This window comes from Myodes glareolus, chromosome 9 (genome assembly GCF_982192425.1).
Source record: "Myodes glareolus chromosome 9, mMyoGla1.1, whole genome shotgun sequence".
Taxonomy (NCBI): Eukaryota; Metazoa; Chordata; class Mammalia; order Rodentia; family Cricetidae; genus Myodes; species Myodes glareolus.
This window is the reverse complement of record NC_142034.1, coordinates 14,679,826-14,704,722: the sequence shown is the minus strand read 5'-3', so window position 1 is coordinate 14,704,722 and position 24,897 is coordinate 14,679,826. Positions and strand designations below refer to the sequence as shown.

The 24,897-nt window shown below is 48.6% G+C and overlaps 1 protein-coding gene across 1 annotated transcript in view; it reads right to left on the bottom strand.

The window, feature by feature from the left end:
• Positions 1-12,798: 12,798 nt before the first annotated feature.
• The window catches only part of Cacng5 (calcium voltage-gated channel auxiliary subunit gamma 5), a 48,546-nt gene continuing 36,447 nt past the window's right edge, over positions 12,799-24,897 (bottom strand). Inside the window, exons 2-6 of the mRNA XM_048446063.3 lie at positions 22,130-22,377; positions 20,704-20,790; positions 19,250-19,390; positions 15,809-15,954; positions 12,799-15,500 (exon numbers count right to left, since the gene is read on the bottom strand). Of these exons, the coding sequence (XP_048302020.1) occupies positions 15,243-15,500; positions 15,809-15,954; positions 19,250-19,390; positions 20,704-20,790; positions 22,130-22,325 (828 nt within the window). The 5' untranslated portion in view covers positions 22,326-22,377 and the 3' untranslated portion in view covers positions 12,799-15,242. The remainder of the gene's footprint in view (positions 15,501-15,808; positions 15,955-19,249; positions 19,391-20,703; positions 20,791-22,129; positions 22,378-24,897) is intronic.

The window sequence follows — 24,897 nt, the reverse complement described above, 5'->3', positions numbered from 1 at the left end:
TCTCTCTCTCTCTCATTTTGTTTTTTAAGGCAGTCTTTCTCTCTGTAGCCCTGGCTATCCTGGAACTTGTCTTGCAGACCAGGTTTGTTGTAAATTCAAGTAGATCTGCCTGCCTTTGCCTCCCGAGTGCTAGGACTAAAAGTATGCACCATCATGCCTGACCTATGTCAGTTTCTTAACAAAATGAACGAATGTAGAATGCCCACATCACGGAAAAGTCACAGCCCCAAGCATTGGGTGCTGGAGTTTGGGGTCAATTCTGAAATCACACTGCCGACTGCAAAGATGACTCAGTGGGTAAAGTCTTCTGCTGAACAAGTGTGGAGACCTGAGCTCATATCCTTAGCTCTCATATAAAAACCAAGTGCAGCACATGAGCATCTGCTACCCCAGTGCTGGGGGAGACACAGAGACGGGAGGATCCCGGGGTCTGTCTAGGCAACTCGTCTAACCGAAATGGTGAGCCAGGTTCAAAGAGACCGTGATAAAATATAAGATAGAGAGGGTTAGAGGGGGACACCTGACACAAACCACTGAGAACAGCTCACATATGCACACATGTGTGTAACACACATACGAGAGAGAGAGAGAGAGAGAGGGAGAGAGAGGGAGGGAGGGGGGTTCTACAGAGCACTTGACCAGGATGATGAATTGTCTCTAAATCCCAGCACCTGCAGAAAGCGCAAGTAATTAATTTGAAAAAGAAGTAACCATCAGAGGGCATTGGAGATATCTCTTGAACGGGAAAGTGCAAAAGTTAGGGTTTGTCCATCTTGCAGCACTGGAGATGTAAAAGCAAAGGCCTCGAGTATGCACTGAGCTACACGCCCAGCCTACAAAGTGAGCCTATTTTTTTCCCATTTATTTATTTATTTATTTAAAATTTCCACCCCCTCCCCTCCTTCCTTTTCCCTCCCCCTCCCCACCTCCCTCTCCCCTTTCTAGTCCTAAGAGCAGTCAGGGTTCCCTGCCCCATGGGAAATCCTAGGTCCTCCCCCCTCCATCCAGGTCTATAAAGGTGAGCATCCAAACAAACCAGGCTCCCACAAAGTCAGTCCACGCAGTTGAATCAAAACCCAGTGCCATTGTCCTTGGCTTCTCAGTCAGCCCCCACTGCCAGCCACATTCAGAGTGTCCAGTTTGATCACATGCTCCATCACTCCCAGTCCAGTTGGCCTTGGTGAGCTCCCATTAGATCAGTCCCACCGTCTCAGTGGGTGGATGCATCGCTTGTGGTCCTGACTTCCTTGCTCATGTTCTCTCTTCTTCTGCTCCTCAGAAGTCCGGTGCTCCAATGTGGGTCTCTGTCTCTATCTCCATCCATCGCCAGATGAAGGTTCTATGGTGATATGCAAGATATTCATCAGTGTGGCTATGGGACAAGGCCAGTTCAGGCACCCTCTCCTCTGCTGCCCAAGGAACAATCTGGGGACCTCTCCTTGGACCTGGGAACCCCTCTAGAGTCAAGTCTCTTGCAAACCCTAAAATGGCTCCCTTAGTTAAGATATTTACTTCCCTGCTCCCATATCCACCTTCCTCCATCCCACCCATCCCATTCCCCCAAGCTCTCCTGAATCCTCTCCTTCTCCCTTCTCTCTACCCATCTCCCCTTACATCCACCCCACACCCCCACGCACCCAACTTTTGCCTGGCAATCTTGTCTACTTCCAATATCCCAGTAGCACAGACAATAAGAGAAACAATGAATAAATGGGACCTCCTGAAACTGAGAAGCTTCTGTAAAGCAAAGGACACTGTCATTAAGACAAAAAGGCAACCTACTGATTGGGAGAAGATCTTCACCAATCCCTCATCAGACAAAGGTCTGATCTCCAAAATATACAAAGAACTCAAGAAATTAGACACTAAAACTCTAATTAACCCAATTAAAAAATGGGGTACTGAACTGAACAGAGAAGTCTCAACTGAAGAAGTTTGAATGGCCAAAAGACACTTAAGGTCATGCTCAACCTCCTTAGCGATCAGGGAAATGCAAATCAAAACAACTTTGAGATACCATCTTACACCTGTCAGAATAGCTAAAATCAAAAAACACCAACGATAGCCTATGCTGGAGAGGATGTGGAGTAAGGGGAACACTCATCCATTGTTGGTGGGAATGCAAACTTGTGCAGCCACTTTGGAAATCAGTGTGGCGGTTTCTCAGGAAATTGGAAGTCAACATACCTCAGGACCCAGCAATTCCACTCTTGGGAATATACCCAAGAGATGTCCTATCATACTACAAAAGCATTTGTTCAACTATGTTCATAGCGGCACTATTTGTAATAGCCAGAACATGGAAACAACCTAGGTGCCCCTCAATAGAAGAATGGTTAAAGAAGGTGTGGAACATATACACATTGGAGTTTTATTCAGCAGTAAAAAACAATGACATCTTTAATTTTGCATGCAAATAGATGGAAATAGAAAATGCTTTACTGAGTGAGGTAACCCAGACCCAAAAAGAGGAATATGGTATGTACTCACTCATAAGTGGATTCTAGCCCTAAATAAAGGACATTGAACCTATAATTCGTGATCCTAGAGAAGCTAAATAAGAAGGTGAACCCAAAGAAAATCATATAGTTATCCTCCTGGATATTGGAAGTAGACAAGATTGCCAGGAGAGTCTATTCTTAAACACAGGGCAAAATCAGGAGCCCGGAGTGACATGAGGCAGAACATGAATATTGGGTATTGGAGGTCGCTGACCTGAGCCCTCCCTGAATGAAAAGGCCAATGGGATATTGGGGACTCAGGCCTAGGGAGCATCGCCTGGCATGTGGAATCTACAAAGCTTGACCTGTGGTCATTGAAGGGGAGCATCACCCACTCAGCCCCTTCCACCTCCCTTTCCCTGCCTTCACTTTTCTAGGGCCCCTTAGGGATACCCCAGGATACCCAGAGTCCCCGAGGCAAAATTGAACTGGTCACATATCCATAATCTAGCACTTTTTAGTTGAGTGACCTTGGATAGGTCACTCAATTAGTCTTGTGAGACAAAAGACAACAATATACACGGTCAGGTTAGTCATGGACAAAAGGGGCCTGTCTAGTGCCTGGCATCGTGCCTACCTGCCCAACCCAACCATGCAGCCCATGTGAGGGCTATCATCAGCCCTGTCTGTTGTCCCTTGCCATCTCTATGACCAGAAGACAGTGAGGAGGACTAGGGAACACAGAAATGACTGATCCTCTCTGTGGTCCATTCCTGTGGCTGCCAGCAATTGCGATCAGCTCTGCAAGCAAGCCTGCTGATTTCACGAGCAGGCCCACAGTTGTAGTGATGATGTATTGCAGGTGGGATTTCTCAAGAAGCCAGTGATGAGAAAAAAGTGGCAAGCTGACAGGTCTTAGGACAGTGTCCTGGAGCTCGACACTTGGACAGTGGCAAGGAACAGATCCCAAGAGAGCAGCCTACCTATGATACAGACTCAACCTCTAGGGGCCGCTATAGGCGGATGCCCGCTTGGTGTCGCTGTGAGTTGCCCTGCTTTCAGCACTATGGTATTTCCAAATGGTATGGTATGGGATGTGGGCTGCCCAGGGAGAACTGAGGTTCCCAAAGGAAGGAGCTGCTGGCTGAGGGTTGTTCACTACTGACAGCTCTCTCAGCAATCAGCTGGAAGTTGGGGTGCCAAAACCCTCACTGAGGGGATTTCCCAGTGGTGGTCATGGTGTCCACCAAAGGGGATGGTAGCTACCCATATCATCACCACGGTTCCTCTGCTTGACTGTGAACATCTAGGGGACAGAGGGCCATATGTGAGCTTGGCTGTTGTCTTCCCCTTGGCCCCAGCTGAGAGCAGGGGTGTGGGAAGGCCCTCTTTAGTGGCTACATGTCCAATGGACTAATGATCACTTTTGATGCATATCCACGGAGTCATGAGCTACATTTGCAGTATCTAACAGAGGCATCCTGGGAAGATGGAGTCACAGAGAGATGACTGGCCAACTGAGGCGGAGGGAGAAGCCAGCTGCTGCTGTAAGTACAGGACTCTGCGTGCTATCCTGAGCAGCCTGGCTAGGGTGTGACAATCGGACCTATTACTGAAGTTACCTCTTCTTGACCCTCCCCGCATCTCCTGGCCTGGACCTCCGGTTCCCCTGCCAGGAAGCCAGGCCCTGCTTGATGCCCCTGCTCCTGCCGCCCCCATCTGCACCATTCTCCTTCAGATGCCTGTGCCCCTCCCCCCATCCTAATGCAGGCCCAGGGCGACAGGCCAGAATTAGCAGGAGGCAGAGAGGTCCCTGGAACAGTCATGGTGACACAGACAGGTACAGGTTAAGGACCGGTAACCTGAAAATCCCCAAAGCTGAAGTGCTCCAAATAGTGACGCTTTTGAACACAATAGAAAAATCCCAGATCTGACCTTCTGTGGTAGTGCCCAGTCAAACACAGATTTGATTTTATTTTTTAATTACCGCAAAGGGTAATAAAATGACCCAGGTGGCATCTGGATGACACTAGCAAGCTTCCAATGATGTTCCACACGGGACCAAGGCCTTTGCGTGTGACCCACAGTGTTTTCTGCTGATGCTCCCTTGTCATGCGAAAACATTGCTGCAAATGTCTAAGGCCTTGGGGCTCTGTATAGGTGGCAGTGTTGAGAAAAAAACTGTTCACACTTCTCCATAGCCCAGGAAGCCAAGCTGCTGGGAAGCTGGGCCGTGAGAGTGTGGAGTCTTTAAAAACAATATTTTAACTAATTAATTGTGTGTGGCAGGGTTGGGGGTGAGGGTTGTGTGCCAACTGTATGTGTGGTTGTTGAGGACAGTTTGGGGGAGTTGGGTCTCTCCTTCTACCGCGTGGGCCTTGGGTTCTCTCCTGAGCCACCTCACTGGCTGGAAGGTGGGGTCTTTAGAGGGCTGTGGTATGACTGCCTGCCAGGCAGGGCTCAAGGAACAGAAGGGCACACTTGTGAGGGCTGGGCTGAAGGCGTGGAGCTGAAGTTAGTTAGGAAAAAGATGAGAACCCCAAATCCTGAGGAGACTATCTTCCAGCTATGGGTGTAGGATTATATTTAACACATAAAAGGATTTTCTGTTTAGATTTGGATCTCATGTCCGAGGTATCTTGCTACGTACACGTGGATATTCCAAAATCTAAATTAAATCTGAGATCCCAACATTTCTGTCCCTGAGCATGTCAGAGAAGAGATGCCAGGCTGTATTTTGATCAGAGAACATTTTCCACTGAAGAAGTTGAAGGATGTTGGCCAGAAGAGTGTGTAGAGCATAAAAGACAAAGGGCAAAGGGCAAAGGTCAGTCAAGCCCAGGCTCTCAGCTGAGAGACTGAGTCAGACAGTTTCTCTTGGACTCAGTGTTCACAGGGGTTAAATCAAGTTCTATCTGCATTTAGTAGATGTTGAAGACATTGTATTATCCCTCCGTCACGTTTCCCTAGGAGACGGGGTTCTGGGAGTTTGCCTTGGAAAGAAGGAAGCTCCCAAAGGAAAAGGAATGGCGACAGCCCTGTATTTAGGGGGTGAACAAAAACGCACGGAAAGCTGCAGATTGAGCTACTGTACGGGGATAATTACGGCTGCTATTTTTGCGCGTTTGTTTAACAGTGATAATTTGACGACAGCCTGGTATTATAACATCGTCTCCCACACAGAAGTGGCTTTAGTTCCCAGTCACAAGAATCCATTTGCATTTTCTCTGTAGGGCTGGGGCTGGGAAGCTGGTGACTCATGAGCTGTGGTGGCTTCAGCAAAGGCTCTTCTCCCTGCGACAGTGGCACTGAGGCCAGGGTTAGCTAATGGTGCTGTCACCCTGTGATGGCGGGGGTGGGGGGAACTTGACCCACCTCCAGTCTCCCTCTGAATGGCCTTCTAGCCTTACTCCAGGTCTCTTCTGTCCCGGCAAAAGACCAACTATTCTGCAGGCATTCCACTGAGCAGATTTTGGGAGAACTCAGGGAGTGGTTGTTTAATGTCCCAGGAGCTCAGGTTCAGAAAGAACAGCATGAACATTCATGAACTGAAGGCAAGGTCGAAGAATGGCTTCGGAGGGAGGGCTGGCAAAATGCCACTACTAGACATTGCTAGAAGCAGTTCAAATGCCCCTCTACTGGGGACCACACATGTGGGTACAGAATAGGGTGGGGACCAAGACAGAGAAGCCAGAATTTAAATAGGAGAACCTCAGACAGCAGCATTTCACCTCATAAATAAAGACAGAATGGCATTGGAGCATCACCATTTTAAAGCTACTGTGGATTGAAACTGGGCTATGCTTGTCAATGGCCATACTATCCTGGGTCTATGTCATAGCCCCCATGGAAAAGCATCAGTACCAGGATCTGTGTCCAAGTAAGTGTCTAGATTCACCTGTCAATTCACAGGAGAAGAAATAGAAAACCAAATCATCAACAGCCTGGGGAGCTGGTCACAAAACTCCAAGCTGTGGAGTACCCTGTATGGAGCCAGACAGAGGATAAAGAAGATGAACCCAGGGATAAGAGGAAGTGGGTTCTGGTAATGGGGGAGATAGTGGGGGCTCTTACAAACTCCAAGACTCAGTCACAAACACATTATTTTAAATAACTGAAAGTCAAACATTAATGCTGATATTTGATGGATTAGAAGTCACATGACTCGCATCCACAGAGCTTTGGTACCATCTGCAGCACTGTCCCTGAAATACTTTCACTGGTTTCCACGTATCATGGGCACTGTGAGGTTGAAAGAACCCACATTTCTTAGATACACAGTGAACTAGTTGCAGGGGAAATGACCTAATTCAAAAGATTTGTTGCTAAACAATCTGGAGTTGAATGTGGTAGGTCCTCATTGAGGCTGGGTGAGGGGACAGGGGACATCACTGTACCACCGTGGCTACTAGTTAACTTTTGTGTATGTGTCTTCGGTATGTGTATTTGTTTGTGTGCCCGTGTGCATGCAGGTTTGTGTGCACATGTGTGAGCGTGTATATGGAGGTCAGAGGTTGTCACTGGATGTCTTCTGCTCACTGATTGACTAGGCTGGCTGGCCAGAGAGAGAGCTGAGGATGCTCCTGTCTCTGACCCAGATTCCCCGGACTGGGGTTATAGAGGTAACCACTGTGCCTGACTTTTTTCATGAGTGTTGGGGATTTGAACTCAGGTCCCCATGCTTGTATGGCAGGCACTCGACAAAGCTCTCTCTGTAGCTCTCTCTTCTATTTTTGAACAGGTTTTAAAGTGAACAGTACATTATTCATTTGTTTGTTTTTTCAAGAGATGGTTTCTCTGTGTAACAGTCCTGGCTGTCCTGGAACTTGCTCTGTAGACCAGGCTGGCCTCAAACTCACAGAGATTTGGCCTCTGCCTCCCAAGGGCTGGGATTAAAGGCTAGTACTTTTAAAACAATAGATTTCATGTGGACTTCAGGTTTTGGTGTCACTTCAATCCAGCCTTCAGTTCTTAACCTTCGAGGGCCAACTAAAGGACATTCTCCTTGATGCTGTCCCTTGCCTTCTCACCCCTACTATCTTCTTTTCTTGCACCCAAGTGACAGGGCTGAGTTGCCCATTAGCTCAGATGTCCAGATAGGGTCTCAGGTCTTTTATAGTGATCTCTGAGCTCTGTGAAGGATGGAGGTCTCACCTACTTCTAGATCATGCAAATCCCTTAGTTTCCCCATGTCTTCCACTATACGCTAGAGAGAATTATGCTCTTGTCATGGGATTCCTGCAAGTACAGAATGCAGCCTATTTGCTTGACACAAAGAGTGTTCTAGGCAAGGCCAGGTGCTTCTAAACTGGGAACACTGTCCTTGGATAGCTGGCAACATTTGGAGGTTGGGCTGCCACAACGGAAGATGGGTATGCTATTGGCACATGGTGGGTTGAGACATTGCTGGACAGTCTGCCATACATATGGAGAATTTTCAGGTCAAGGTGTCAGTGTTCCTGAGGTTAAACAGATTCTTCTGTTTGGCTGGGGTTGGTGGGCAGTGGGATGCTCAAGCCCTATATGTGGGATTAGAAACCAGAGAGCCTGGATATGTATGCAACTCGGTGGTACAGATTGGCCTATCATGCACAAGGCCCTAAATTTAATTTCAAGTGTAAACAATAAACAAACAAAATAACAGCCCCTTTCCCAAGCCTCCATTCTGAAGGCAAGGAGGCTGTCTGGTTACATAAACTACACACAGTACTCCTTGGTCTTACTCAAAGATGTGATTGATCATCAGATCTGCAAGGGGAGATGTAGGCTGTGACTTAACCAGAACTTTGTTCAAGGTGGACCTGGACCCAGCCGGATGCTGATGATGGCATTGATGGTGATGAGCCATGTCAGCCCCTGGCCTCTGGATTTCACCATCTTGGTATCTGCCACTGAGATTTTTTTCACTAGGACTTGGGTACAAGGCAGTGATGTGTACTTGACAGAGTATTTGATAGTGAACCATAGAGTCATGGAGCAAGGCAAGCAGTATCAAAGCACTACTGGATGAAGAGCATATGTTTAATGAATAACACAAGCATCACTTGCAGAAATGAAGGTCTACATACAAAGAAATCATAGTGCCTGACTTAAAGAGCAGGCACGCGACAGCATGTTAAACACATTTGCATGTACTCTTGGACACTGGCTGGGAAAGAATGAATGAAATGCTAAGAGCCAGGTCTTGTGTGGATCACTGATGGGTGTGTCCTGTGTTCTGGGGGAACATGCTCGGATTCTGCACTGGCAGTGGGAGTAAAGAAGTAAAAGGAAGGAGAATAATTACTCCATGATAGAAATTGCCTATAGAAGCTGATAATCAAATGGTAGCAACAACTAAAACAATGTATTAACTAATTTAATGATTATGAATAATGGGATCAAACTACTAGGAATTCTACAAATCAGTTTTTAAAAACTTATCTCTTTCTTTTTCCTTCCAGTGGTGGAGAGAGTTCATGACCGAGCTGCATATTTATTGAGATGGGATCTCATCATGCTGTCCAGGTTGGCCTAGAACTTGTGTATTCTGGGCTGGTCTCATATTCCCAATCCTCTGCCTTGGCCTCCCCACTACTGGGTTTACAGGTATGCCCCAAACCAGACTCCATCCATCCAGAAGAACATGAAGCATTCTCTCGAGGGAGCAGGCAGGGAGACATTCCTGAATAGGTCAAGGAGAGAAGCTAGTCTATTGGATCATCCCCATAGGAAGGAAATGAGGGTGAGAGAGACTTGGAGGGGCCGGAAGGGATGACTGTGATGTTTCTGTGGACTTTGGCCACCAGGCATTGACATCCTATCTCCGTGTAGTCCCTGACACCGACATTCTGAAGACTGGGTGTCCAGCTACCAAGCAGTTGTTGCTGTCTCTCCCTATGGGACTCCTGGGCACCCTTCGGGAATTCCCCATCTCCTAGCTGAGCAGATATCCAGCTCTGAATTTGACAGAATGAACCACAATGACCCTTCTCACATCTTAGAGCGGACAGGCCAAGCTCATTATCACCACACTCTTTTTTTTTTTTTTTTCAGCCCATGGAGCTTTCAAAAATGCTTTCTTGAAGGAATGGAAATATTCCTCCCTCCTGTCCAGAGGAGAATCTGCTGACTCCCTAGCCTGACCACGGGTCACAAGTCTTCCTCTCCAGCTGTCGGTGAGTGAGAATGGGCAAGCTTTCACCCCTGAGTGACTTCAGCCTGGAAGATCCCAAGTTGTTCTGCAGCCTTTTCAGTGTGGGTTGCCATCATGAGTAGAGATGGCAGCTGGCATTGGAGGTTCTTAGGGAATGATGTACCACCATTCTTTCCCACTTCATGAGGCCTTTCCCTTCTTCTCCGATTATGGAAAGGGCACATTTGCCAAGCTGAGTATTTAGAATCGCAGATGCCAAATTCTTGGGAGTGCTATAAAACTTGCAGAGCATTGCAATTATTGCTAACCCTGAGTAAGTCTATCTGTGCATGTGCACATGTGAGAGTGTGAGCACATAAGTGTGCATATGAGCATGTATGCGCGCGTGTGTACACTCACCTGTGGAGATCAGAGGTCTCAGTGTCTAGTGTTTTCTTTAACCAGACTCCACTGTACTTTTTTGAGACAGGATTTCTGAGCGAGCCTGGGCTTACCAGCTAGAATGTTTGACTGACCAGCAAGCTCCATGGATCCGTCTCCCTCTGCCTCCTAGTACTGGGATTACAGACATGTGCCACTATGTGGGTTCTGGGAGTCAAACTCAGGTTCCCACACTTGATTTACACGCACTTAACCGAGCGGTTTCCCCAGCCACCAAGTTTCTAAATCTGTGTAGAGACTTCTTCAGGTCTCCTGATCCTCCCATTCGTAGTGCGAAGGGGTAAATGTGATCATGTTTACAGAAACTTATTGGGAGTTGTGCACTTTGTTGAAGGTTGTAAATGCCTGCCGATGGTATTGTCTAAGGATGCCCTCCTGTGGGAGCCGAAGCTGACGTCATGGTGTCGAAACTGACATTCTCACGAGCTTGTATTTGAGCTCACAGGAGGGAAGTGCTTTTCTGAGTGAGTGCCAAGCCTGAGAACTGACCTTGACTTTCAGGGCGTTGAGACTTTCTGTGGATTTCATTGATGGTACTCACTTGGAATCTCTCATAGGGTGGACTTAATTTAGACTCTACCATTTTCTTAATAAAAGACAATCTGAGGAGATTTTTACAATTCTTGCTGTGTTGGGATTTTTAAATAAAGATACATTTATTTTTATTTTATACTTATGAGTGAGTACGTGTTTTGTCCATATGTCTAGAGGACCACATGTGTGCAGTGCCCATGGAGACCAGCAGAAGGCATTGGATCTTCTGGAACTTGAGTTATACACTAGTGTGAACCACCACGTGGGTGCTGGGTACCAAATCCAGGCCCTCTGCAAGAGCAACCATTTCTCTTAACCACTGAGCCATCCATCTCTTCAGGCCTTGTGTCTGAGTTTAGAAAATAATAGATTATAGATTAATCGATTATAGAGTGTTCTCACACAGGTTGCACCGAATCTGAAACGGGGTGGGAGATAGATGGGTGTGGGTGGATTTAAAATAAATTTTGACTGAAGTTGTGTTTGCTGTAAACATGGTAACACATGGTCTCTTTACGGTTTCAAAGACATTAAGCCTGGTTAATGAATGATGAGCAAATGCAAAAGGAATATTCAAAAGCCAGCAGTGAAAACTGGCTAAAGTCTGAGACTACAAGGTCACCTTTGAAGATCTGTTGGCCTTCCTCAGGACTGGGTGTCCATTCTTGGCCCTGATCACAGGAAGAAGAGCAGTTTGGCTCTGGAATGCTTAGCACTCGCCATCCCGATTCCTAAGAGCAAGCTGTCGTTGCTTCCTAATGGACGGCAGCTTGAGGGATGGCTCTGGAGTCAAAGTACTGGGCTCAAGCCAATGAACTTGGCACCTTGCCCATAGGTACACAGTCTGAGAGAGCGAGGTCACTGAAGGTTGGGAGGGAGCAAGGGTGGCCCTGGGACCTTCAGCCTCCTTTGTGGCCTACTTAGACCACTGTTTCATCTTTTCTTTCCTGTGATTTCTAAGAAGCCAGTAATCCTCATGAGGGTAAGTGAGACAGTGACATTATCACCATCTCTGATGGCAAATTCCATCAGACCTAGACCCAACTCCTTAATCCTGAGGTCAAAACTCTCTGAGGAAATTAAAAAATATATTTAGGGTGTCTAGAACCCCATCCTTGAAGCCTAGAGTATGCAATGATCTTGCTATCATATGGAAGTTTCTTAGAGACACAGCCCTCACCCCCAGAATAGCATCTGGATCTTGGGGCTGGGAGAACAAGGGCAAATCCAGTCATGAAGCGATGCCTTCTATTTCCAAGGTGGTCCCTACAGTGGGTGCCAATGCTCTTCCTAGAGTGGAAGGTTGGCTTCTCGACTTTTAAGTGGCAGGATCTATGTTCCTGCACTTAAACCTGGGTGGTTTGAAGATGACGATAAGAATGGCTTTGGGTCACCTCCAAGGCTTCTTCAAAACAAGCAATATGGCTCCTGGGATACTCTTTCTTGGCTCTTAGCTGTTGGGCTGTAAGGGAATCCTGTCCGCAAACAGGTGTTCCACCCAACGACCTCAACTCCTGCCTGTCAGGGGACAATTGAATTTGCCCCAGTGACAAGTGAACAAGGAAGTCTTTGAAATAACACCCACTGCTCAAGTTCAGCTTCCCATGAGACTCTAAGCAAGAATCACCTTGCTGAGGCCCAGCCAACTCCCTCAAATAGTCAGGACATGGATGCCGTCACCTTAAGTTTGGGGGGCTAGTTCCTTCTCTACTAGTAGATGGTCATTCTATTTCTTTGACCAAAGGGTGGTTCAGGTATGGGTATGTGACCCATAATTGGCCAGAGATACAAGAGGTGAGGCTTACATCTGGGGATGGTGTCTTTGTCTCTAGGGATGACGAAAGAAGGGGTACCCCTGCATCTCTGCTGGTGCAGTTACGTTTTCCATATCATATTTTATGTGATCATCTTGCCGACAACCCAAGGATAAAGTCAATTCCAGAAAGCACAACCAAGAGATGCAAGAGTTGGGCTTATATACTTACATGTGTGATTAAAATTCTTTTGATCAAGGAAAGTCTATGAATAGTTTCTGAGACCAGTGTATAGACGGAAAAGAAAGCATGACGGTGGTATGGTGTTGGTAATTCACCCACACCCTCATGGATGAAGAAAGGGTCCCAGACGCTTGCTAGGGAAGTGCACATGGCTGGTTCCAGGGTGGGAACCTCCTGCCTCCCTTGCCTTGCCAGCTCAGTCCCAGGCTGGGGATGGCCTGCTCTAATAATATCATAGTCAACAGTCCGCTTGCAGTTAGGACGAAATTCTATTATCTTCCCCATGTGTGCAAAACCAAGCCTGATACAGTGATGAAGAAAGTGTTTTAGAGAGAGAAAAATGCATATTAGGTGTTAATAACATTGACAAAACTTGGAGTCAACCATGTCTAAACATTTGTCCGGCTTGAAAATCCCACTTCCATCATTTCCAAAGAGAGACCTGCAAACAGCAACAGAAGCTGACGATGAACATCACGAGGTGGCGATGGAGTGGGAGGCTGGGACCTGCCTGTGGCTCTCAGTTCACAGGCAGATACGGAAACTGGCGTCCAAGAACAATGCGGACCACATCATTAGAGGTGTGGGCGTGGGCGTGGAGAGTGGGCTTGGAAACACTCTCAGCTGAGCTTCTCAGAATAGAAGGGGTTGCCCAAGGATTCTCAGTGAGTCAGTGGCTGAGCCAGGAGACAAAAATCAGCTTCTTTCATCTTCCCCGTTCATTATGCGGTGAAGCCAAGGGGCTGAACTGTTACAAAGCACCCTGCATGTGAGGGGCCAAGTGGTGCCCTGTCTCAAATTTATTCTCCAAGACCCCTGTCTGCAGTACCTCACAATGTGGATATATTTGTATATGGGTACTTAAATGATTATTCCAATAGTGATCATCAAATTTATTGGAGTGAGCTCTAACCCATAATTGATGCCTTTAAGATTTTTTGAAAGAGTCTCACATAGCCCAGGCTTGTATCAAACTAGCTATGTAGGTGAGAGTGACCTTGAACGTCTGCCTCTACATTCCAAGTGTTAGGAATACAGATGTGTGGCACACCAGCTGGATTATATAGTGTTAGGGGTTGAATCCAGCACTTCATGCACACTAGACAAGCATTCTAACTGAGTTACTATTCCCCAGCCCCTGGTGTCCTTTTAAGAGGTAATTTGGATATACCACACACACACACACAAAGTCTCAGACGCACATGGGCACACAGCAAGAAGGTAGCTATCTCTAAGCCAGAGGAAATGCCCCCCAGATCAGTCCTCTGACAACTTGATCTTGAACTTATGGCCCCAGGCCTCCTCCAAGCTGACTCAGCCAGTGATCTTCAGTAGCCACCAGCTGTGTGGTTTCCTGTGCCACTTGCCAGAGCCTGCGAGTTACCCGCTGTGGCTTTGTGTGTTCGGGGACATTTGGCATCTTAAAGAGAGCGAGACAAAAGTGGGCATGGCAAAAATACACAGCAAAGAGCGCCACATCGGCTTGCCTCTCCAAACTCGCAGGATAAACAATGGTCAAGCTGCGCTGACACCTGGAGAACTATGGCGGGGGGTTACGGGGTTTCCCAGAAGCTGCTTGCAGCCTCCCAGCTCAGCTTCCCCACCAGGAGAGCAGTGTCACATTGTCTGGCCTTCTGCAGGCATGTGATTGTCCACATATGTCACATAGCTGGGCAGCAGATGCTTCCCCCTATTAGGATTAAATTGGCAACCCCCACATGTTCACAGACATCCTTGGCAAGGCAGCTGGATCAGCTGGAATCTGGCTTGTTGGGGCTCAAAACGCACTGTGTTGTCAAACCCGGCTGGCAGCTCCAGTGTCCTTAGGTGGCACAGACTCTTGTCTGTACAACTAGGTCTTAGAGCCTTGGATGGAAGCATGGTCCTTGAAGTCAGGGACAATGCCCCCAGGGTTGGACACAATGCTTGGAGCTCTGAACAGAGTTCTTGTCATCTGTCACTTCTTTGGGTTAAGGCATCAAAAGCCCCTGTGGAATGCCTTATCAAGGGGCTGCGTGGATTAAGACATCTTCAGCCATTAACACCTTGGTGACTTCATTGGCACCGCTGAATACTTTACCTCAGTCCCTGATCAGGTCAGCTGCATTCTGGATGGATGAAAGACAGAAAGTTCATGGCCTTGGGCACGGTGTCACACAGAGAGATGTGTTTTGTGGAGGGTCACTGACGACATCAAAGGATAGAGTGTCTCAAAAGGAAGTGTTTGCTTGAGATTTCTGAGCCAGCCAGACCGCTGGTACAGAATCACCTTTTGGCCTCACAGCATAGACCATGGATGGAGAGCCAGCTTGGTTGGCAAGTGTTCAAGTCTGGCTTCGTCTATATCAGAAACTCGGCAACTCCGACCTGGCCTTGGCTGACCCGGAAGTGCAAGAATAAAATACAACTCGAACACAGGCATCTTCAGAGACAGCACAGCAAGGGCTGCTGGCTTCCCAGGGGCCCACGGCTATGATTGGCACTCTGGAGGCAGGACTTCAACCCTGCCCTCAGCCAATCAGCATGCCTGAGACTCCAGGCTCTGATGCCCACTGAAGGAAGAGCTACGCTGGGAGCAGGGAGAGGATTGGTCAGGTGACGAAGGCTAAGCAGGGAAGGGCCTGGGCCTCGGCTCAGGGGGAAAGACAAAGGCTGTCTAGCCGTCCAAAGTTCAGGTGGGAAGGAGGCCAGGGCTCAGCAGGGAGATGAGGACATCTGGTCGTAGTCTGGGCACTTGAGCAAGGCGGGGTAGTTGCTGTTCATCTGTAGGGAGGCATCGCTGGAGATGTCCGAGGGGCTGCGGCCCCGGATCCAGGCGTCTGGATGTAGAAACTGGCCAGAGTAATCGGAACAGTTGCTCAGGCGTGGCCGGTAGAAGCCCGGGTGAGGTCGATACATGTCCTCGGCAGTATACCTCTTCATGAACAAGTACACAGACATTACCCCAGCACTCTACAGTGAAAGAGAAGCAGAGGAGAGCTCACTGATGGGGGAGGCCGGGGGGGGGGACGTCTGGTAACGCCCCGGCTGGGTCTTCCTGGAACACAGTCATAGAGCCCCTCCAATGGGATGGGCAATGTGCATGGGACAGGAGTGGGCTCTTGGAACCTCATAATAGAAGAGACCCGTGAAAGCCAGGGAGAGGTACATTCTGGAGATGAGTGGTAGAGTAGGTGGCCCAGGATACTGTGGGATGCTAAACTCCTCCCTTCCATGTAGGGCAGTACCAACTTGGCACAGAACGGTATGGGGCAGGATACCTCTGTTAACAGGAAGGAGATGGCGGCGAAGGCAAACGACCATCCATATTTGTAGTTGAAATAGGTCTCTGCATCCTTGGTTCTGTTGAGCATCTCATCATTGATGCTGGAGATGTACAGCACCAGGCCCACCACAAGAGAGAGGCCTGGATGAGGGGAGGGGAGAGAAGGGCACGTTCAGGCTGGAGGCCCAGGGAGCTTGCCAATATGGTACCGCTGGGATCAAAGCCTTCACTTTGGAGCTCCAGAGTGAGCATGAGCTTGCCTCCTGATGTCTCTGTCTAAACCCGCATCTTCTAGGGAGTGAACAGGTGCAAGTACGATATCTCCCTGTCCAGCCATTCTCCTGAGCTGAGACAAGTCCAGTGATGGATATAATGACCTCTGTCACATATATCCTCCTGTATCCTTGTTCACTGGGTCTCCTCTGGGCTCCTGGTACTGAATTGTCCTAAAACATTGTTATGATCCTAGGGCGTGAACCCTGAGCTACCGAGAGGATTTTTATTAATGTGAGGGCTAAGATAAGGCTTGCCTGCAGGGCTTCTAATCCCTGTCTCCAACAGGGGACGGTACCTATCTCTCTGGAGTCTGTCACTATGGCGTGGGGCCTCTGCAGACCACTTGGTAACAGAGTGTGTCTTCTCTGAGATCTTCAGCCAGGAGATGTAAGGGGAGTTTGTTCGGATCCTGGCCAGCATTGAATCAGGAGGCTACTGGGGCCCCAAACTCCACCTGCCATTGTGCACGTGACTGCCTCAGGCAGCAGCTCCATCAATTAGCGAGTGTAATTGAGTCAAGACATAATTAATCAGTCTCCACTGAACTGGTCAGGAGTCAGGCCATCCACACTGTTTTAGGAAATTGGGGCCTCTCCAAGGATGGATGTGAAAGGGAGATAGATAGGTGTGATTCAAAACTTCCCCTGTTCTTAACTCAAGTGTGAGTCACTGCTGCCCTCAAACGTCCCTCTGTTGTGATGAAGCCTCTGTGTCACCTCCATCCTAGACTTATGGTCCTGTGATTCACTCACTGTTGGAATCTCAGGCATCCTGATCTCTGATCATTTTGGCTGCTTTGGAGTTCACGGGAGGAAAAATTAATAGCCTGGCCATGGGTTTGCCCCGCTCTGGCTAGCCGGGATACTACCGTAGCAATGCTGGCCTCTGATATTCCAGGTGTTATTGGACTCATTACGGGGATGAAAGAGTGCAAAGGTGGACCAGAAAGGAGAATGCATGGCAGGTGGGTTGTTGGTGGGTAGAGCAAAAAAAAAAAAACAAAACGGATGGGCAGAGGAGTGTGTGTGTGTGTGTGTGTGTGTGTGTGTGTGTGTGTGTGTAAGAAAAGAACAAGGAAGAATGGTTCTTAGGGAATCAAGTAATCTGCCTGCCACCTGATTAAAAAAAGATTAAATGCTTACAGGGAAATGAGGAATGGTCCTAAAGGGACTGGCAAGTCAGTAGGCAATAAGGGTGCCTATGCCAGAGAATCATTTTTCCTTTATTGTCTTTTATCTGTTCACCAACCTTTCTGTCCATCCATCTGCCATCCATGCATGCATGCATGCATCTATCTATTCACCTTTCCATCCACCCACCCATCCATCCATCCATCCATCATCTATCTATCTATCTATCTATCTATCTATCTATCTATCTATCTATCCATCCATCCATGCATCTATCTATCTATCCATACTTCCATCCACTCATCCATCCTTCCATCCACCTATTCGTCCATCCACCTACTGTATCTATTCATCCTATTCAAACCACCTACCTTATCTTCTACATGAGCATCAGCTCCTAGAACTCTTTTCCCCAGACAGCCAATTCAAGGCACTTACAATGTGTGCCCCGAAAGCCAGTCCACTATTCTCTAGGTCTCCCTGAGTTCCCCCGGGAGAAGGCACCTGTCTTACCCACCACACTCCTTTGCCTTCTCACACATTTCTCTGTGTCACTCATCCTGGTTCACACGTTCATCCTCTGGGGCTGAGAGCTCTCCAATCTTTGTCTTCAATTCGGAGACATGACCCCATGAGTTCCAGCCCCTGATGTCTGGCTGCCTTCTAGATACCTTTCCTTACACTGCAAACTCAGTGTTTCCCATACCAGTCTTACAACCTTTGTGCAAAGCTGTTTCTCTGTCTGTGATTCCTAGATCATGGATGTGATCTGGGAATGCCCAAGCAAGAAAACAGCACTCATCCTTGGTGCCTCCCTTGACAACCTGGTCTTAGTGAGTCTACCTTCTGGACGTTACAGGACCCTTCCTCCTTCTTTCCGCCACAGTATCACCTCAGTCTGTGCCGTTACTGCCCATCCCCTGTGCTTCCCGGAGCCACTTCTGTGCAGGTTCCCTGGCTCCTGGCTTCACCTCCCTTCCTCAAGGTTCCTAACAGCATGAGTTCTAACATCCACATCCGATGCTGTTCCTTGGCTCAGAATCCTCTCAAGGCTTCTTACCAAGTTTCAGATCTCAAGACAATTCAGGTGCCTCTGTAGTCTCCCTTCCCAACAATAGTCTTCCCTTCCTCAGGCCTCCAGAGACTCCATGGGTTCCCCACACTTGGAGTTCTTCCATCTCCCCGGGCCCCTTTTCTCTCTCTAACTCCGTGTCTTTGCCTAATTCCTATTCCCTGTATAGGTCAGCTTCTCCTCCAGCTTTCTCTGACCAACCCTTGTTCTGGATTTCAGCCACTAATCTCTGTCCCAGTGGCAGTTCCCAGGGGCTCCGTCACAGTCTCCTTCGCTCTGAGTTCCTATTTCCACTCCACATGGTTATATCTTCCACTACCCTGACCTTTCAGTGATGTCAGCACCCAAATTAGGGTGTAATAGATATGGTCACTGACTGACTGACCGATTGACTGACTGACTGACTGAATGAATGAATGAATGAATGAAATACAACTTGGTGATAGTCCCTGCAGATAGGTCTATATTGAAGGGGTTTGGTGAGCTCAGGATATGGTGTGTGGTTAGATTATGAAAGCAGGACTCTCTGGGGGGTAGCTGAGGATGAGGGGTGAAGGAACCATTGTTTTGAAGGGTGATATATTTATTTTCCAAAGTCGTACCCAAGGATACGGCCCTTTCAGACGCAGGAATGGATGCTCGTCATTGGGAGCTGGAGAGGAAGTGGTGGTGTATGTCATGAGGACAGTTGCTGAGTTCCTGTTCCAGCTCTGCCCAGGGCAAACCCATCTGGTCACTCTAACTCTGAAGCTTCACATGCTTTCTTTTGGAAGGTCATGGGTGGGTCCAAGGACATCAGAAGTCTCCTTTAGTCCTAACCTAGCTCTGTCACGGACACTAGCTCAGATCATTCTTTGTCCAGTGTTGGCTTGCAGTTATGAGGCTTCCCAAAGAAGCATTGCTCAGGAACTAAAAGTCAAAAGTCCAGGGTGTATGGAGACAGAAGACCACAACTTACCGGAGAGGATAAAGAAGATGCCAGAGACAAAGGCCAGTATGGTCCGGTGGGGACGAATGTGTCCGATGTTGCTCAGGATGAACCCGATGAACATGAAGAAGAGGCTGACGAGCGGGAAGGGGGTGGCCGAGCGAATCATTTCTAATGCAGGGGGCAAAGGGACAGCCTGTCAGGCTACCTCAGTGACCTTCCTTCCTCGCCTCATTCCAAGAAGTACGGCCATGCCTACCAACAGGTCCTCGAAGACCCGCTCCCACAAAAGTGGCCTAGGGGGCTCTTGGTGCTGGCAGGGCTTTTGTCTCCAATGTAGGGCATGCAAGGTCTGACTCCAACAGCCAACACATTCAGAGATTTGTCTCCCCTTCAGGCATAAGCTTCCCTCCCAGGAATCTACACTGCCTGTCTATAGGAGGGCTGTCAGGTGCCTGGTCATGTCATCTTGCTGCGGCTTTGAGAGACATCCACCATTTCTAAGGGCATGCTCTGAGGATTACAGGGGACTGGCGCTGGTCTCTTTATTTCTCAATTTATAATCACTTGGAAGGAGTTCTACTGTATACTAAAGAATTTGCTCTTTAAGCTGGGCAGTGATGGCGCTCGCCTTTAATCCCAGCACTCAGGAGACAGAGGCAAGTGGATCTTTGTGAGTTCAAGGCCAGCCTGGTCTACAAGAGCTAGTTCCAGGAAAGGCTCCAAAGCTACAGAGAAACCCTGTCTCAAAATATGAAAAGAAAAAGAAAAAGAAAATAATTTGCTCTTTATCTCTGTTTCCTGAGAGACAACCTATAGAGTATCTTTGTTGTTCGTGTGGGCTCCCAAGAGCAACCAAGTTTGTGCTTACAGGTTACTCAGGATGGAGGCAGGAAAGAGCAACCACACTGGTTAGAAGATTGGGACTTGGGACCATGGGACGTAAGTCTGACCTCTGAGGAGGGAAGGGGCTGGCACTGAACTTAGCCATTCACACGGTAATAGTGATTAGCCAGTATTTAGAGGTTATTTGAAGTCTGCAGAACAAGCGTGTTGGTTATATGCACACTGAGTATTAAGCCATTTTGTACAGCAGATCTGAAGGTGTAGCTGTTTGTATCCAGAGGGTCCTAGAACCAACCCAAGGGGATGAACTGTATTGGAACACTGCAAGTTCATGCTGAGAGTCAAAGCAAATCTGGTGAGGTCAAGGTGATAAAGTCAGTCTTGTTACAGTCCAGAGAGGCTGCTTCAGCCTGGTGTGTGAGTGTTCCTTCACTTCCTGGGGTCAGATATATGGGGGTTCCAGCAATCTCTCTTCACCCTGGGAAATGAACCTGCAGTCCAAGCACTAGTGAACTAGACCAGCATAACCAGCCAAGGCCAAGGGCTCTAGCTCCCGAGAAGATTCGGGATGTTTGACTCTTCCCTTTGTCTGGCTGTGTCCCACCAGTGGCTCAGCTTAGAACCTTCTAGAGACCTACTTAGCACGTTGACTGTGGATTCTGACGTTATCTGGGAGTTCATGGGCATCACGTACTCGATGGTGAAACACCGTCCGCGCTCCTCGCCTGTGGAGACAAGAAATCACTGCCATTTCCGGGTCCCACTCCAACATGGATTTGAGGTTAGTACGTCCCAAATGTTTCTAGGGCCTGTGTCTCTGTACCTGGGCTGGAGAAACACTCTAGGGAGGTTTTCATCCCTTGGCTGGTGGCTCACAGCAGGGGGTGGGGGCACATCTTGGTGTCACTTTCTTCCCGGGTGAGGACGAAAGCATGGGAAGAGGTCAGCACTGAAATCTGTACCCAGCAAGCACCTGGTGCCATCTGTTGCTTTTGACTGTGATGGTGCATGGCTGTCTCAGATGAATGAGCGTAGGTTTTTGTACATTAACGCCCCCCCCCCCCAGTCTTGTCAATCAGACCCTCGTGGCTTCAAACTCTGCCTCTGGTTAAGCAGAGATGGATGCCCAGCATCTGGGCAGAGGGAGATGAGGTCGGAGTTGGAAGCTGTTCCTAAGGTGGATTCTACAGAGTGACACAGGATAGCCAGGTTGGAGCCAGATGTGTCCTTTCTGCTAAACCGCATCCAACCTCTGACCTATCCATCAAAACCCTAGCATCAAGAGGGGATGAAAGGTGCTGTGCTTTCTCTCAACACAACACAGGTTCCAGGATCTCATAAGAGAAGCCCAGGGACCATACCGTGGCTATGAGGAACCGCGTAGCTTACACAGGTCTTCTGGGACAGGGGGATGCCACTCTAGTGCAGGGTGAAACTTGGCTGTGATAAAGGCCTTGAGCATAGGGCTCTAGGTGTAGCAACTCACTTGGTTTTATAGAAGCCCCAAGTCCACAATAGCAGGGTCGAAATTTGCATCTCCCTGGAAAGACCATGTTTATGTTTGCCTTGGGTGGCCATTTCACCGATAGAGGAAAAGGAAACTGCTGAACATTTCCTGTTCTTTAATCTTGTGGACATCAGTGAGGTAGCAGCCTAGATTCTCTCAACCTTCACTTCCACATTTATAAAGGGCAATGATAAACCTTCCTTGCAGTGTCATTGGGAAGGCTATGTGCCATCAGTGACATGGGTATCTAAGGTAAGGCCTGCGAGAGCTGTTTAGATTTATGAGGTGTCATTCAACGCTGGAACACACAGTGGGAAAACCAGGCTTGCACGGATCTTTAGTAGGAAAGCAAGCCCTGGGACCTGAGAGAGCTTGCTCTCTGGACATTGTGAACCAGGGTCTGAGTTTGGGACTGTAGTCTGTTGGCTGCTTGCAGCACTGCTCAGGGTCGGCGGAGATTGTCTAAGCTGAACTGTTGCTTCCTGGCACCTCCTGGGTGTCTCTAAGTAGGGAGAAAACTCCTGGACGGGTATTCCCCAGGGTAGGACTGTCCTTACCAGCAAGGAAGCAGACCCGCCAGAGGCCCGAGTGCAGGGACATTTTGACCTCCGTGCTCTGGTTCTGCGGAAGGATGATGCCTTCCTCCAGGTACAGCCAATAGTCCGTGCTGACCGCGATGCCCAGCAGGCCCAGGCCGCAGACAGCAAAGACACTGCTCAGCAGGGTCAGGGCCTTCCTCCCACAGGTGCTCATCTTCGGGGATGGTCACTGCACAGCCAGCAGTGCTGTCTCAGGGAGCAATGGGCTATGGAGACAGAGAGGGAATGTGAGCAGGAGGCGGTAAGCAGTAACTCAAGACATCTACTCTGGTTCAGTGAATAAATAAGAGCAACTAGGCTACTTTCTAGTTTCCAGACATCTCCACATGAGGGCGACCCTCTCCCTCTGCCCCTCAGGGATTCACAGCTTTCTCTCAAGGCTGTATCTATCCCCTCGTCTTCTGAGTTCCCCTTCCTACACATCACCATCCATCTTTCTGCCCATCCATCCACATCCTCCCATTCATCTGCCCATCTGTCCGTCCGTTCATCTGTCCATCCATCCATCCATCCATCCACTCATTTTTCTGTTCATCTAGTCATCTGTCCATCCATCTGTCCACCCATGCATCTATCCATCCATCTATCTGTCCACCTATGCATCCATCCATCCATCCATCCATCCATCCATCCATCCATCCATCCATCCACTCATTTTTCTGTTCATCTAGTCATCTGTCTGTCCATCCATCTGTCCACCCATGCATCTATTCATCCATCCATCTGTCCACCTATGCATCCATCCATCCATCCATCCATCCATCCATCCATCCATCCATCCACCTATCCATACATCTATGCAACCATCAAGTCAACCAGCTGCTTATCCATCCACACACCCATTTATCTATCCATCCATTTATCCACCCACCCACCCACCCACCCACCCATCTATTCATTCATCCCATCAGATATGAGAGATACAAAGATGAGCATTCTGCCCTGGCCCTTGAAGAACTATCTATCTAGAAAAATGGTGACCCCCAAAGCAGTTCAATGTAACCCATTGAGGCCCATGGCCAAGACACCAGACAGGAAAAAGTGGGGATCAAGTTGTCTGGGTGGGTTCCTCTGAGTGTCAAGGTCTCTAAGGGTCTTCTGCTTTCCGGCGCAGGCTCCAGAAGTGGGCAGCAGCCTTGGGGAGACAGACAGGGCTAGAGAAGGCTGCCTGCAGGAAGCGTTCCTTGTGGGACTCTGATCCATGGGAGAATGGGTAAGCACATGTAAAGCAGCCAGGTCAAAGGTCGATTTCAACAGTCCCCCGAAATCCTTCCGAGTGAATGTGGAATGACTGTTCCCTGCTTAGAGCTCCTCACTGTCAGGGGCCAGCTCTAAGCCAGCCAGAGAAGAGCTGAGTATCTGCAAGGTGAGCCATGAATCCATTCCTGGAAGCCATGATGCTTTCAGGGCTTAGGGAAGTATTGGGGAGTGGAGCAGATGGAGGCTAGCCCTTCAGAGCTGCTGGCCTTGGGGCTTCTATACTGTGGCTGCAACTAAGACTCCCCCAGGAGTGTCTAAGAATCCCTTACTCTGGGTTACCTCACATAGTTTCATATGATGTTCATCGGGACCTAATGATAGCTTTGAAAAAGTGCTCCCAGGTAATTCTAACATAAAGTTGAGAAAAATCGATCTCTGATGTTCCAAGTGCTGCCCATGGTCCTGTAGCATCGGCGTCACCAGGAAGCTGGTTTAAAGAGCAGATGCTGAACCCTCCAATGTTCTGTTATGGGTTAGGTCTGAATAATCCCCCATAGGCTCGTGTTTTTGAATACTTGGGCCTGAACTGGCAGTGCTGTTTGGGGGAGTTAGGAAACCTTCAGTATTGTGGTCCAGCTGGCAGAAGTGGGGCACTAGGGACAGACCATGAAATTATATCTGCCTCCGGTTCTTGCTTCTCCAAGATGTGAGGAGGCTCTTCCACTGCCACAAGGTCCATGCCTTCCTCCCAGTGATGGATAGACTGGAGCCATGAACCCAAATAAATCTCCTGTCCTTTAAGTTGCTTCTATTAGGTGTTTTGCAATAGTGACGAGAAAGGTAGCTAAATCAATCTGAATTTTAAAGAAGACCCAGGTGAGTTTGCCTGCCTGCTAAAGTCTGAGGAACACTGTGCCAAGTTAGCAGGAGATAACATTGCAGCGTGGCACCTGCTATGGGAGAGTGTGACGCCAGCCTTGGTCACCATGGAAATACACCTCTGAGGATGCTGTGCGGACATCTTCAAAAGGCATAGCTGAAGGGGAAGACCCACCTTGAACATGGACAGCGGCATCCCTAGGGCTGGGTCCTAAACTGAATGAAGAGGGAGCTGAGCATGCTCCTCCGCCTCTCCCTGCTGCCTATGGGCACAGTGTACCCAGCTGTCTCACACTCCTGCCATCATGATTTCACCACCACAGCAGACTGCATTCCCTCAAACTGTGAGCCAAAACAAACTCTTCCTTAAGTCACTTTTGTTGTGCATTTTGTTACAATAAATAAAGTTACTGATCTATATGAAATCTCAGAATGTGACCCAAGCCCAGAAGGAGGCAGACAGAGCCACTTCTAAAAGATGTAAGCCTAGGGTGAGGAGGCTGAGAGTTGCACCTATAGCATCCCTGCCACAGAGTTCCAGTGGTGTGGGCAACTTTGAGTGTTACAAGGTTAGGGTTTGGAATGGGGCAGCGTGGCCTCGGGCGCGCCCACCCAGCCCAGGGTCTGGGTGGTGTCCCAAGGACCCT